Source organism: Amblyraja radiata, chromosome 2, assembly GCF_010909765.2.
Source record: "Amblyraja radiata isolate CabotCenter1 chromosome 2, sAmbRad1.1.pri, whole genome shotgun sequence".
Classification (NCBI taxonomy): domain Eukaryota; kingdom Metazoa; phylum Chordata; class Chondrichthyes; order Rajiformes; family Rajidae; genus Amblyraja; species Amblyraja radiata.
The window spans coordinates 108,630,470-108,644,413 of NC_045957.1; the positions used below are offsets into that span (position 1 = coordinate 108,630,470).

Below are 13,944 nucleotides of genomic sequence, written 5' to 3' on the forward strand. Positions count from 1 at the left end.
AGTGAGAGGGTCACGGCTCTCTGAGCTGTGAATAACACTGAACGCACGTCTACTCCACGGTGAGTCCCCTCGATATGGTTGCTGCCAAATTGTTTGCCTTTTTATTTAAAGTTTGTGTTCACAAAATGAATTTTGGTTGTCAGGTGGCTGCAGCCCAATTGTTTGCCTCGCCTTTTTAAGAAGTTTATGTTCACAAAAACAATTTTGGTTGTCGGGTGTCTGCAGCCCAATTGTTTGCCTCGCCTTTTTAAAAAGTTTGTGTTCACAAAATGAATTTTGGTTGTCGGGTGGCTGCAGCCCAATTGTTTGCCTAGCCTTTTAAAAAAGTTTGTGTTCACAAAATGAGTTTTGGTTGTCGGGTGTCTGCAGCCCAATTGTTTGCCTTGGCTTGGCTTTTAAAATCGTTGCAACTGTTGGGTGCCAGCCCAAGAATCCATTCGGCCCACAATGTCTATACTAGCTCTCTGGAAACCAGTACCCTCGGCCCGCAACACCCATACTAGCGCAATAGACAGCCCCCCCACTGGCGAGCAATATTGGAATTGGTGGAGAGGTGGAATATTGCGTTGGTGACCAGCCCTCCCGTGTGATGCTGGGACCCAACGGGTCCCACTTAGTCTAGTCTAATTATATCGCCTGAAGGGCCTCAACGCGAACCATCACCCATTCCTTCTCTCCAGAGATGCTGCCTGTCCCACTGAGTTACTCCAGCATTTTGCATCTGTCTAAAGCGGGAGAACAACAGGCAAAACAGTCCATGGCTTCCTGCGCTGAAGTAAAGGAGGTATTGCAGTTAGCATCACTGCCTCAGACCCAAGAACACAACTTGTTTTTGACCAAGATGTAGACTTAGCACAATCTCTCTGTGGCCATGTAGCCAAGTGTGGCCAAGTAAGTGGCAAAGAGGATCAAATGTGAGTCTTTATCCTGAAACAGTTATTCTGTTTCTCTTTTCACAAATGTGGCTTGACCTGCTGAGTATTTCCAGAATTTTCTGTTATTATGTCAGAGGGCAGATGATGGGCACAAGAGAGTGAATAAGTTGCAGGGCTGCAGGGGAAGGAAAGAGGAAATAGATTGCTCTGCTGGGAGCCAGTGTGCCCCCAGTGGACTGGATGACTTCCTTCTGTTTTGTAAGAAGTTAGTTAAAAAAATAACGCTTAAGGGCCTGTCCCACTAACGCGACTTTTCAGCGACTGTCTTCGACCTCCAAGCTCGAGGGCATTCGCCTGAAATACCTCGAGCTGGATCGACCGTCAGCGATGAAACCGCGAGCCGGATCGACCGTCTGCACACAACCACATCGCAAAGGCGGGGGCCAGGGAAAGCGGGGGAGCGCTGTCTGAAATTCACACCCCCGATGAACAGGAAGGTGAAAGACGGCTGGCACTGTTACGGTAAGTCCTTTAGGGAGTGCGGAGAGGGGGGGGGAGAGAGAAGGGGAGAGAAGGGGAGAGAAAAGGGGGGAGAGAAGGGGGGAGAGAAGGGGTGAGAGAAGGGGTGAGAGAAGGGGGGAGAGAAGGGGGGAGAGAAGGGGGGAGAGAAGGGGGGAGAGAAGGGGGGAGAGAAGGGGGGGGAGAAGGAGTGGAGACACTTTTAAGAAGCCAGACAACTTTTAATAAAGTTTAACGGGCATTTAACATTACCGGTCGGTATACTTACCTTTTTTTTCTCAACGAGCTTTACCTTCGACTACCTTCAATTACCTTCAATTGCCTTTGATAACATACGATAGCATTACGACCTGCTACGACCTACCACGACTAAACCTACGCGTGAAAAAATATCGATTTTTTTCCCATGGCAACCTTTTTTTACTCGCGGGCATTTTCGTCGCGACCTAGATGAGGCCTCGAGTACGCGGGGACTACTCTCGAGCATGTAGGAGAGTTACAAAGACCTCCTCGGACCTCGTGTCAACCATGCTGCGAGTATGAGTCGAAGGCAAACTCTTCTAAACTCGCCAATTAGGTCGCCGCAGTGGGACAGGCCCTTTAGGACTTGCATAGTTAACTCAAACAAATCATAGCTGGTGATTAATTTCCTAAACTCAAGAAACACACAAATGAAAATTACATGAATAAATTTACAAAAAAACACAGGAAATTGACAGCAATCATAGAGTTACGTACATGGTTTCTGGGCTCGAATTGTCCAGGTGCAGTTCTGATTGTTTGAATAGTTGTTGGGATATAGAGGTGATGTAATAGCTCCACCGTTATTATCAGTAACAATATACGACCCACACACTGTAAATAAAATGCAACATGAAAGCAGAGCATTCCGAGTGAAATTTTGTTAATACTAAAACAAAACTTTAATTTGACTTGCCTTGATTAAACCCCAGTCTGAACCCTCTATGGTCAAAACTGTTTAGTGAGTGGAAATGTATGTAGACTACATTGTGACTGGTGGTGATCGCTTCTGGATCTTTGCTTCCACACAGCTTCCTCAACAAAGGCGATGCTTCGTTTGAACCATCATAAACCTAGAAAGGCAGCAACAGCAACTACAGAGATTAGAATGGATTACAATAGGTAATATAATATCTGCTTCCACCACCACTCCTGACAGTGTGCTCCAGCCACCTATAACTCCATGTAAATACATTTGCCCCACATTTCCTTTAAACTTTCCCCCTTTGCCTTTACAGCTCAGAATAGTACAGGGATAAGTTATTTGAGTGAAGGACAAGAATTTGCCGTCAGCGAAAGGGATGCCCATACTCATTGCATATCTAAATTGTTAGTCTGAAATTAGCTATATAGAACCTCAACTGTCAACATTCTGTAAGGTACGGGATTAATTCTCAATAGAGAGGTTCTGCTCAGTGGCAAAACTGTGCATATGCAAATGCCATCGTATGGACTACAAGCCCCTCATGATAAAATAGAGAAAATAAATTGACTGCCAACTAAGGCATACCATTTCACTGTCAAACATGTTCAAAAATGCAAGCAGGTGGGACTAGTGTAGATGGGACATATTGGTCGGTGTGGGCAAGTTGAGCCGAATGTCCTGTTTCCACGCTGTATGACTCTATCCTTTCGGTTTCAGAAATCTTTAATTGGATTTCTGACAAAATAATATTTCATCCCCTATCACTTGCAATATATTCTTTGTCCATTCTCTTCACAGCTGCTGTTTGACCTCCTGGCCCTCCAGCACATTGTTGTTTGCTCAAATTTTCAATTTGTATATTAAACAAATTTGTATATTAAACCTGACACTCAATTGCAATGCAAACTACTTAAGAAAAGAGTGCTTTCATTTAATTTGGTACAGACATATCAGGGTTCTAGAGGCCCAGCAAGGGAGTGCTACAAATTATATCCTTGAACGAGAATACAAAACAGATTGCTGCCAGCAATTCCATCTCTTGCTCAACACACTGTAAAACCTCTTCATTGCATTCCAAAAGCAGACAGAAAGATTACGCTCATTTTATAACTGCCACACACTGATTCCGTTTGGATGCTCATCATGCAGATTGTTGGAAGAGTAATTATCCTACAAATTATTTTCAACATTAGCCTCTTTTCCAAGGGTGCAGAGGATTTTGGCCTTTATGTGCAAAGAGAATGCACCATAAAAGCAGTGAGTTTTTTTCTCCAACCGCAACTCCAACTGCATTTGGCAAGATTATTATGCTAATTTTGATTATTTTAATTTGAGAAATGATGTATTTCCCTCCGAGTCAGGCAGCATCTGTGGAGGAAGGAATGAAAAGTGTTCCATTGCCTGTCCATTCCCTCCACAAGTGCTGCCTGACCCGCTGAGTTCCTCCCGCACTTAATGGTTTGCACGATAGCAAATCCGACAACAAGGACTACTTTTCTGAAAAGGGAAAACAGCAAAATATGTAATCTTTAATTATACTTAATTATACTTAATAAGAGTGAAAGTCTACCTATTGAGCCCATAATTGCCAATTGGTTAGATTAGCTCACTTACCTTAAAATGGTAATGTTAGTTGCAACAACTCACATCAAACATGTAGATAGCCAGGGTTATGTGACGAAAATACTGCTGTTCATTATAATATTTTCAGGTTTCTTTACATTTCTATTATTGTAGAGGTCTTCAAACAGCATTTAGCTTCCAATTAATTCTACCTCCAAATTGTTATTATATACAAAATGCTGCACAGATTTAAAAAAATATGATCCCATAAAAAGGCACATGCTGTTCATCAGTTGGAGTTAAATGTGCTAAGCTACCAAATGAACATGTGGTTCTGATACTTAAGATTGATTTCCAGTGACCACATTGCCTTTTATGTGCATGGAGGAAACTCCTGACACATGGTACAAATAAATTTAAGATAATCTGGCCTGTTTGCCCTCCTTTTTGTGAGTCCCTCTGGCACTCTGCAGCTGTGCCATTGATTCAAAAATAGTATCAATGGAGAATGCCTGAAGACTCCTTATCAACCATGTGATCTTCTCAACCTCGATTTCATCAGGCTGCCTGCTTCACTGTGTGCTGATCATTTGGAACAGCAAAATAAAATCAATAACCCTGCTATATGTTTTAACAAACAGGATGCTGCTGTGTGAAAAACTTAATTTTCCATTTGTAGATATAATTAACACTGTGCTGAAAAACAGGCTTAGAGGATGCAGTCTCTATAATCATTTCCAGAGAAACTTCCTGTTTTACGTTTCTAAGGATCTGCCACAATTCTTTATCTTGAGTTTTCAAGAGTTAAGTGCAAGTATTTCCATAGTATATATTAGCCTGGCTTAACCTTAAACAAAAGCGACAGAATGCTGAGAGGAAACTGGCAAAACTGACACATTGACATATTTGAGCTAAAATAAAGGAAATGGGGTGGGGGTGGGGGGAGAGGGGGTAGGTATGGGTAGTGGTGGGCAGTAGGGGGGGTAGTAGAATTGGGAGGGTTTGGGGGGGGGGGGTATCGGGTGGAAGGGAAAGTACTCAACCCCATGTTTATGTATACTGCACTAATTTCGAATGCAGGCCAAAATATATAAATAAGGAGCATACAATGTTCTAAACAGTATAAGACCAGGTTTAAATTACACCCATTTCATTTCTGGCAAACTATGTGATCACTAGGTATCCTTACTCTTTCTGAAAATTAGCATTGAGGATATTTCTTAATTTAATTTTGGGGGGAGGAGGTGATTTAGTGATAATGAGGGTGAGAATTGCCAGCACAATAATTGATCTTTTTTTCCCCAGCTTTTGTACCCATTAGAATAAAACAATCTAAGGTCAGGTATAACACAAAGCAAATGTAAGACGTTTCTTTGCTCGACAGAAACAAAAAGGGAGAGTCTCTGCTTCAGCACTTGAACAAATGCCAGGAATTTGCAAACCTGATTTTACTGATTATTAACATGCCGGCATCAAAGCTGAAATTTACACCCACTATTGCTTAACTAGAAAAATTAAATTAAACAGGTTAAGCCATTCTAAATCTATCCCCAATTAGCACAAAATATTACAGTTTAATTTATGACACAGAAAGTATATTCTCCGGTTGTTGGACATCTGGAACAGAAACACAAGAAATGCCCAGCAGGTCATGAAGCATCTTGAAGATGGAAACAGAGGGAAAAAAAAATCACCTGAATCAAAAGTTTCAATGCATAAAACAATATGCTGGAGGAATGCGCAGATCAGTGTAGCATCTGTGTAGGGAACAGAGAGATGATTTCTCAGGTTCAGACCCTTTTTTGGACTGACCTCAAACCACTGGCCCAGTCTGAAGAAGGATTCCAACCCAAAACATCTTATGCCCATTCCCTCCAGATGTTGCCCGACCTGCTGAATTCATAGACATAGAAAAGTACAGCACAGGAACAGGTCCTTCCGCCCTCAAGGATTGGCTCAGGATTCCGGCATCTGCAGTTTCTGGGTCATCTGAAAAGTTTTAACGACAGATTATCAACTTGTAATGTTAGTTCTGAAGCATCGGAGGCTGAGGGGTGATCCTATATATAGCTATATAGGGTCACCCCTCAGCCTCCGATGCTTCAGAACTAACATTACAAGTTGATAATCTGTCATTAAAACTTTTCAGATCAAAGGTTCAAAGGTTGATTTATTGTCACATACACCTAGATGTAGTGAAATTCTTTTTGCCAATGCAGCACATAAAAAAGAATACAAACATAACAATAATAAATAGCTTTAACATAAAAACATCCCCCCACAATGGTTCCCATTATGGGGGAAGGCACAAAGTCCAGTCCCATCCCCAATGTCCACCCATAGTCGGGCCTATTGAGGCCTCCACAGTTGCCTCTATGGAGGCCCAATGTTCCAGGCCGTCCTCGCCGGGTGATGATATTCCGGCATCGGGAGAGTCCTCTCAGCGGCATGGGAACCCTGGAACGGCCGCCTCCCTACTCGAGACCGTGGCTTCCGGAGCCGACAATGGAGCTCAACTGGCGATCTCGTCGCGAGATCCCAGGCTCCCGATGTAAGTTCAGCGCCGCCGCCCGTAGCTCCGTGATGTTTTTAACGCCAGTCCCAGCTCACCGGAGTTCCAGCTCAGCGACCCAGGCCCGCCCCGCAATGGCGCTCCAGCGCTGCACCGCCGTCCTCACACCCGCAGCTCCGCCGCCGCCGATGCTGGTGCCACCGCCGCCGCCGCCGATGCCGGTGCCGCCGCCGCCGATGCCGGTGCCGCCGATGCCGAGGCTCCGGGCGGTCCCCTCGCTCCTCGGACCCGCAGCTCCGCAGCCGCCGCCGATGCCGCCGCTGCCGATGCCGAGGCTCCGGGCGGTCCCCTCAGGAAATGCCGCTCCAGGCCCGCTGGTAGGCCGCGAGGACGGGTCGAAAGTGCAGCCCGGAGAAAAGCTGCATCTCCGACCAGGTAGGGACCCTGAAAATTAGTTTCCCCCTTCCCCCCCCTCCCCCACACATAAAAAAGCTAGAACTCCTTAAAAACAAAACACTAAACTAACTAAAAATAAGAAAAAATAAATGAAAAACAGACAGCTGCAGGCTAGGCAGCCATACCCCCTACAGGTCGGCGCCTTATGACCTGATGACACAGAAACTGCAGATGCAAACTGCAAACAATATATATATATATAATTTCGAGAGGCACAGATGGATAGACAGTCAGAACTTTATTCCCAGGGTGGAAATGTTAAAGACTGGTGAGTATGGCTTTAATGGCAGAGGAGAAAAGTTTAAAGGAAATGTGTAGGACAAGATTTTTTTACAAAAAGCGTGATGGGTGCCAAGCATAATCTGCCAGGGCAGGTAATGGAAGCACATACAATTGTGGTGTTTCATAGGCTTTTAGCATCGAACATGGATATGCAGGGAATGGAGAGATGTGGATGAAATACAGGCAGAAATAAATTAACCTGTACTGTTTTATGTTCTATATGTAATACAGAATATGCTGATCAATATGCTGACCATATATATGACAATATGCTGTGGTGCTGTTGCAAGTAAGAATGCCTTTGTTCTATCTGGGACATATGACAATAAAATACTCCTGACTTCAACTTAAAAAATAACAAACACTAACACTCTTTTTGAGCCATTTCCAAACTCCCTTATGATGATATTGTTTTTTTTTTCATACTTACGGCTAAATATTCAGAATCACATGATTGCTGATGTGCAAGATCAAAGTCCAAGAAGTGAATGAAGATGCTGTAGTGCGTATCAACACTGATGACCCAAGAACAATCCACATTAATCCTATAAGGATTTGGGTAGTTTGGTGAGTGGATCTCTCCTGTTGGGGCTGTAACAATTCCACCACAACCTGAAAAAGCATAATGATTGAAAATGAGAATTTGAGTCAAATTCTAGAAGTGAGGTGCAAGTAGCTTCCTACTGCATTAAAACAGAATTTCACTGAATATGGCATCAATAAACACCGGTAAAACATAACGAATGGGCATCAAAGGGAAAGGATTTGAGTGATTAAAGTAGCACATCACACAAAGTTGTTTGTGGTTATGGGAATGAGTCATCGTGGACTCCAATCATCTCCAGCTGCTTCAACAATCACAGTCCTTTCATCGTAAGGTTGGGAGTAAGATGTTTGCTGGCAATTAGATTAATTTCAATTCCACTCATGTTGCTTCGGCAAATGAAGCCTATGTGTGGTAGGCCCAAGACAATATTCAGACATGCGCTGGTATGAGGCAAGTTATATTGATTGGTACCACAAATGACAATGATCACCCACATAAAGAGTGATCTGGTCACTCACCATTGAATATCAATGTTATTACTATTGTCAAGCCCTCAATTATCAATGTTTCAGGAATCACTACTGAAGCAAAGATAAGTTTATTTCCTTGCTCAAGCCAAGTTCAACCATACATTTATGATATTGTTTGTTAATATTAAAATAAAATCATGCTGGGCAGTGTAGCAATACAATCCTTGTATCAATGCCAATCACCTCTGTGCCAGGTGGCATTGAAAGCTCTTCCATTGGGATTTGAACATGTCTTAATTTGAACAGTGATATGATTTCCTGTGCTGGATCACCACTAAGTTGTTTGGTGGGTAGGGCGTTGCAACATAATTGGCCCAATTGTCATAGAGCCATACAAAGCAGAACAGGCCCTTCGGTCCAACTTGCCCACACTGACCAACATGCCCATCTACAGTAGTCCCACCTGCTTGCATTTGGCCCATATCCCTCTAAACCAATCCTATACATGTACCTATCTAAATGCTGCTTAAACGTTGGGATAGTACCTGCCTCAACCACCTCCTCTGGCAGTTTGTTCCATAGTTCTGAATTGTACTGAATTAACATCTACAGTAGATCACCATATAACTGAACAATACAAGAGATGAACTGATATCACAAACTTCTTGATAACTGATGCACTCCTATCTGATAATTTAAAAAAAGTAGAATGCTGGAAGAGCTCAGCAGGTCAAGCACATCAGTGGGGGCAAAAAGCGGTAAGTCAACATTTTAAGTCTCAACTCTGCATCAGTACTATTCTAGGGTTCTATTTTTTTTTTGTTATGGATTCCAGTATACGTAGTCTCTTTTGTTATCATCTTCTATCTGAGAAGTACTGAATGAGGAAAATAAGCAAATATAAAATTAGTATCCGTTCTCAAAGCAAATACATGATAAACAAAAAAACGGATTTTTGTACTAAGCAGTTAATTTCCAACTACTTTTTGTTGACTCTTGTTGCTGGACTGATAATCTAAATGTGCATTCATTCATAGAGGTGATATGGAGAGATTCTGTGTTTACTGAATAGATATTATTTGAAGCTTAGCCCAAGGATATTTGCATAAAGCCTGTGGATTTAGTCTGGCTTCTATTCCCTTCTGCTTTATTAGTTCCATTGACTTTAATGTTAAAGTCAGCATTCCAAACTCCTGAGCAATACTTTATAGGGCTGGCAAACGTTAGTGGAAAGAACACCGAGTAAAAATGTAGTTGTCTGTCCATCAGGGAAAAATAAAGAAATGTAGAAAAACTTTGCTGACGTCTTAGAGTACAAAACGCAGCTTGCAATTAAAGAACTAGATAAAGATTAAACTCACATTGCAAAGTTATAAAGTGAATAATTTAGATCTAATTTGTTGAACTGAAAGATAAATGTTGCACTACTCCCCTTTTGCAACTAGACCTGTGACTTCCTGAACTTTAGACCACAATGTGAGGATAGGCTACAAAGAATCCTCCCTGATAATCTTCAGCACCGGTGTCCCGCTTTCTCAGCATCTTATGATACTCCCTAGATACTCAAGATTGCGTGGTCAAATTCTGCTCTAACTCAATTTAAAGGTTTACACATGATATTACCAGACTGAGTCAGATCTTGAATAACAATGAGACAGAATTCAGGAAGGAAATCGAGAGTGGTGTCAAGACAACAACCTCTCCCTCTATGTCAGCAAGACGAAGGAACTAGTCATTGACCAAAAAACAGGGTGGTATGTAGGCCCTCGTCATCATTAATGGTGCTGAAGTGGAGATGGTTGAGGACTACATGTTCCTGGGCCTTGATATTCGTCTTGATCCAACCACATTAATGCTGTGGCCAAGAAAACATACCAGTCTCAGAGAATATTTTTATAACCAAAAATCTTCAAAAATTCGGCATATCCAACAACTTTTACCAATTTCTATCAATGTACCATAAAAAGCATTATATTGGGATTCATCATAACTTGGTTAGGAAACTGCTCTGCCCAAAACCACAAGAAATCCCAGGGAGTTATGGATGCAGCCCAATCCAACACACAAACCGAGCCTTCCCTCAGCGACTCCATGTACACTTTATTCTGTCTCAGAAAAACAGCCAACATAATCAAGAACCACTTACACCCTGGTCATTCCCTCTTCTCCCATCAAGCAGAAGATACAGAAGCTTGAGAGTATGTGCCAACAGGTTCAGAAACAGTTTCTTCCCCACTATTATCAGACTACTGAACTGTAGTCTATAATGTATCAAGCTACTGAACATTACAAACTACAAACTACAAACTATTGTAGTTTAATTGGTGCTTGCAGTGTTCAATGGCTTGATAGTTATTAGGAAAAACTGTTCCTGAACCTGAAGGTCACAGTTTTCAGAATCTTATACCTTCTTCCGGATGTCAGGACTGAAATGAGAGTATGGCCAGGGTATGTGGGTTCTTGATGATGCTGGCTGCCTTTTTGAGACATCGCCGCCTTTCGATCCTTTCAATGGTGGGGTGATCGGTAGCCGTGATGGACGCAGTGTCCACCACTTTTTGTAATCTCCTTAATTCCTGGATGTTCAAGTTGCCAAACCAGTCTGTGACGCCACCAGTCAATATGCTCTCTACCGTATACCTGCAGAGGTTCAAGAGAGTATTTGTCGACATACTGAATCTCCTCAATCTTCTAGAGAAGTAGAGGCATTGGTGGATTTTCTTCATGACTACATGAATGTGCTGGGTCCAGGACAGATCTTCAGAGATATGAATGCCCAGGAACTTGAAGTTGTTGCCTCTCTCCATCATTGGTTCGTCAATGAAGCAGGTTTGTGGAACTTTGGCCTTCTTCTTCTAAAGTCAACAATCAGCTCCTTGGTCCAATGACGTTGAGATCAAGGTTGCTGTTCTGGCACCATTCAATGAAACCATTGGTCTCCCTCTATATTCTGTCTCATCAATACCCGTAATTCGTCCAACAACGGTGGTCAGCGAATTAAAAATAGAGTTGAAACTGTGACCTTCAGGTTCAGGAACAGCTTTTCCCAATAACTATCAAGCTACTGAACACTACAAGCACCAATTAAACGACAAACTACAAACTCTCGTTTGCAGTAGGGACTTTGGGCTTTTGTTTTCATTTCGACTAATATTGTTTTTTTAAATCTATTCACCTTTTGAGTACTGTGTACAGACCTGTTATGTTATGGTATGTTAGCATTCATAGCAAAAGGATTTGAGTATAGGAGCAGGGAGGTTCTACTGCAGTTGTACAGGGTCTTGGTGAGACTATACCTGGGGTATTGCGTACAGTTTTGGTCTCCTAATCTGAGGAAAGACATTCTTGCCATAGAGGGAGTACAGAGAAGGTTCACCAGACTGATTCCTGGGATGTCAGGACTTTCATATGAAGAAAGACTGGATAGACTCGGCTTGTACTCGCTAGAATTTAGAAGATTGAGAGGGGATCTTATAGAAACTTACAAAATTCTTAAGGGGTTGGACAGGCTAGATGCAGGAAGATTGTTCCTGATGTTGGGGAAGTCCAGAACAAGGGGTCACAGTTTAAGGGTAAGGGGGAAATCTTTTAGGACCGAGATGAGAAAAACATTTTTCACACAGAGAGTGGTGAATCTCTGGAATTCTCAGCCACAGAAGGTAGTTGAGGCCAGTTCATCGGCTATATTTAATAGAGAGTTGGATGTGGCCCTTGTGGCTAAAGGGATCAGGGGGTATGGAGAGAAGGCAGGTACAGGATACTGAGTCGGATGATCAGCCATGATCATATTGAATGGCGTGCAGGCTCGAAGGGCCGAATGGCCTACTCCTGCACCTATTTTCTATGTTTCTATGTTGCTGCAAGTAAGAATTTAATTGTTCCGTTTCGGGGTACGTATGACAATTAAACACTCTTGACCTTTTGTGTGGTTCATTTTAACGAGAATCAATCAATAATGCATTGCAGGACTTTGGATTAGAGACAGTTGTGAGGTTTTCTGAATGCATTAATAACAAATTATATTTTGAAACAGGTTTGAGTAATAATGAAAGAATATTTTATCAATATTGAGAAATCCATATGTAGGAGACTGACTCATATAGCCAATAACCAGCTTATTTTCATCCTAGGAATACCACAAAAATATATTTTGACATATTTAATTTGTTGCTTGTTTAAACTGAGAGATATTAGCAAACACTTTTTCCAGAAGATATTCACATTAAAATGGCATTCTGTTGCACTTCTTGCAGCACTATTCAAAGCATTGCTGAGCTGGAAAACTTACATGATGAACACAGTGAATGAGAACATTCAAAGACCCTGGACTTTAATGGGGTAAATTTCAATATACAACACCTAGGAAGTTTAGGGTAACAGCTAATAATATGGCAGAGTGAAATAGCCAGGCTTGGAAACCACCCAAATCTCAACCTAATGGTCACGTGAATGAACATACCCCAAACCTTCTGAAATAGCAACTATTTTTTGACAAGAAAGCCTGAGGCATTGCTTTGTTGGGACCAGGAAGTCTATTCCATTGTTTAGACAAAGTACAGCGATCCTAAAAGGGCCTGTCCCACTTACGCGACCTTTACAGGCGACTTGAAAATTCAGCGGCGACCAGAAAGATGCTATGACTCTTTGGAGACCTCTCACAACCATAGGAGACCTCTCACGACCATACAGGCCGTGAGAGGTCTCCTATGGTCGTGAGAGGTCACTCGCGGGGGGTCGCCTGTATGGTCATGAGAGGTCTCCAATGGTCGTGAGAGGTCTCCAAAGAGTCATAGCATCTTTCTGGTTGCCACTGAATTTTCAACATGTTGAACATTTTCGGTGACCTTTGACAGGTGCCGGCATTCGCCGAAAAAGTCGCGTAAGTGGGACACGCCCTTTATTACTTTGCATCCAACCAGTATTGTTGATCAAGCAATCTTCAGACTGGAGCTAAGAAAAGGAGTTTCCATTAAGAAACTCCCTCGTCATGACAGTTAGAAAGTTAATAAACATACAAACCCTAAACCTATGCCGTGAGGCTACAAGGTCCAGACAAGTTTGTGCATGGTAATGCAGATTTTTACTGAAAATTATATTTCCAGAGTAATCAGTTTCCCATTTTACTAAAACTTAATTCCAGCCTCAAATCCCCATCAAGTAGGTTTAACTTTAATCCTCATCATCAGTGACCTACATTTTTGCACTGCTTGGAGTTAAGGTTCACTTAAAACTCACATGATACTCAGAATGTTTAAAAATCAGTATAAATTTGCTGGCACAAATAGTAAGACTGAGAAAAAGAGTCCCTAAAAAATCTTTCGACGAGTATTCAATTATTGTTATCTAATGTATGGTCATAATCTGTAGAATTTAATGAAATAGTTGATATGATCCATAATGCTCTCTCTGATACTCTAGCCATAGCAGTTTTTTGTATTCATTTCATTCAAATAGCAGGAAATGTAATAAGAATTAAAAAAAACTCAGGAAGCTCCCACATCTCAGGTATTTTTGGAAACCATGAATGTTATTTCAGTATCAACACCTGCAAACACAGACTTATCAGTTGATTCTCATGAACAATGTAAACTGAGAGTAACTAGTCTAGGATGATTTATCACTGCTTAAGAGTATTCGGTGGCTGTGAGTGCCTGGCACCAATCATTCGAACCCCCTTCAACCATCTCATATCAAATGTCGTCAGCCCGATGAAAAATTAATAGTTTTTATAGAAAAAGCAAATACATTTGGTGATATTTAAAACTTAGTAATTC

At 41.9% G+C, this 13,944-nt stretch overlaps 1 protein-coding gene across 1 annotated transcript in view; it reads right to left on the reverse strand.

Annotated features, from left to right (window-relative positions):
- cubn (cubilin) overlaps positions 1-13,944 on the reverse strand; it is a 209,237-nt gene that overhangs the window by 109,387 nt on the left and 85,906 nt on the right. Inside the window, exons 20-22 of the mRNA XM_033039905.1 lie at positions 7,584-7,765; positions 2,332-2,488; positions 2,133-2,249 (exon numbers count right to left, since the gene is read on the reverse strand). Coding sequence (XP_032895796.1) covers positions 2,133-2,249; positions 2,332-2,488; positions 7,584-7,765 — 456 coding nt within the window. The remainder of the gene's footprint in view (positions 1-2,132; positions 2,250-2,331; positions 2,489-7,583; positions 7,766-13,944) is intronic.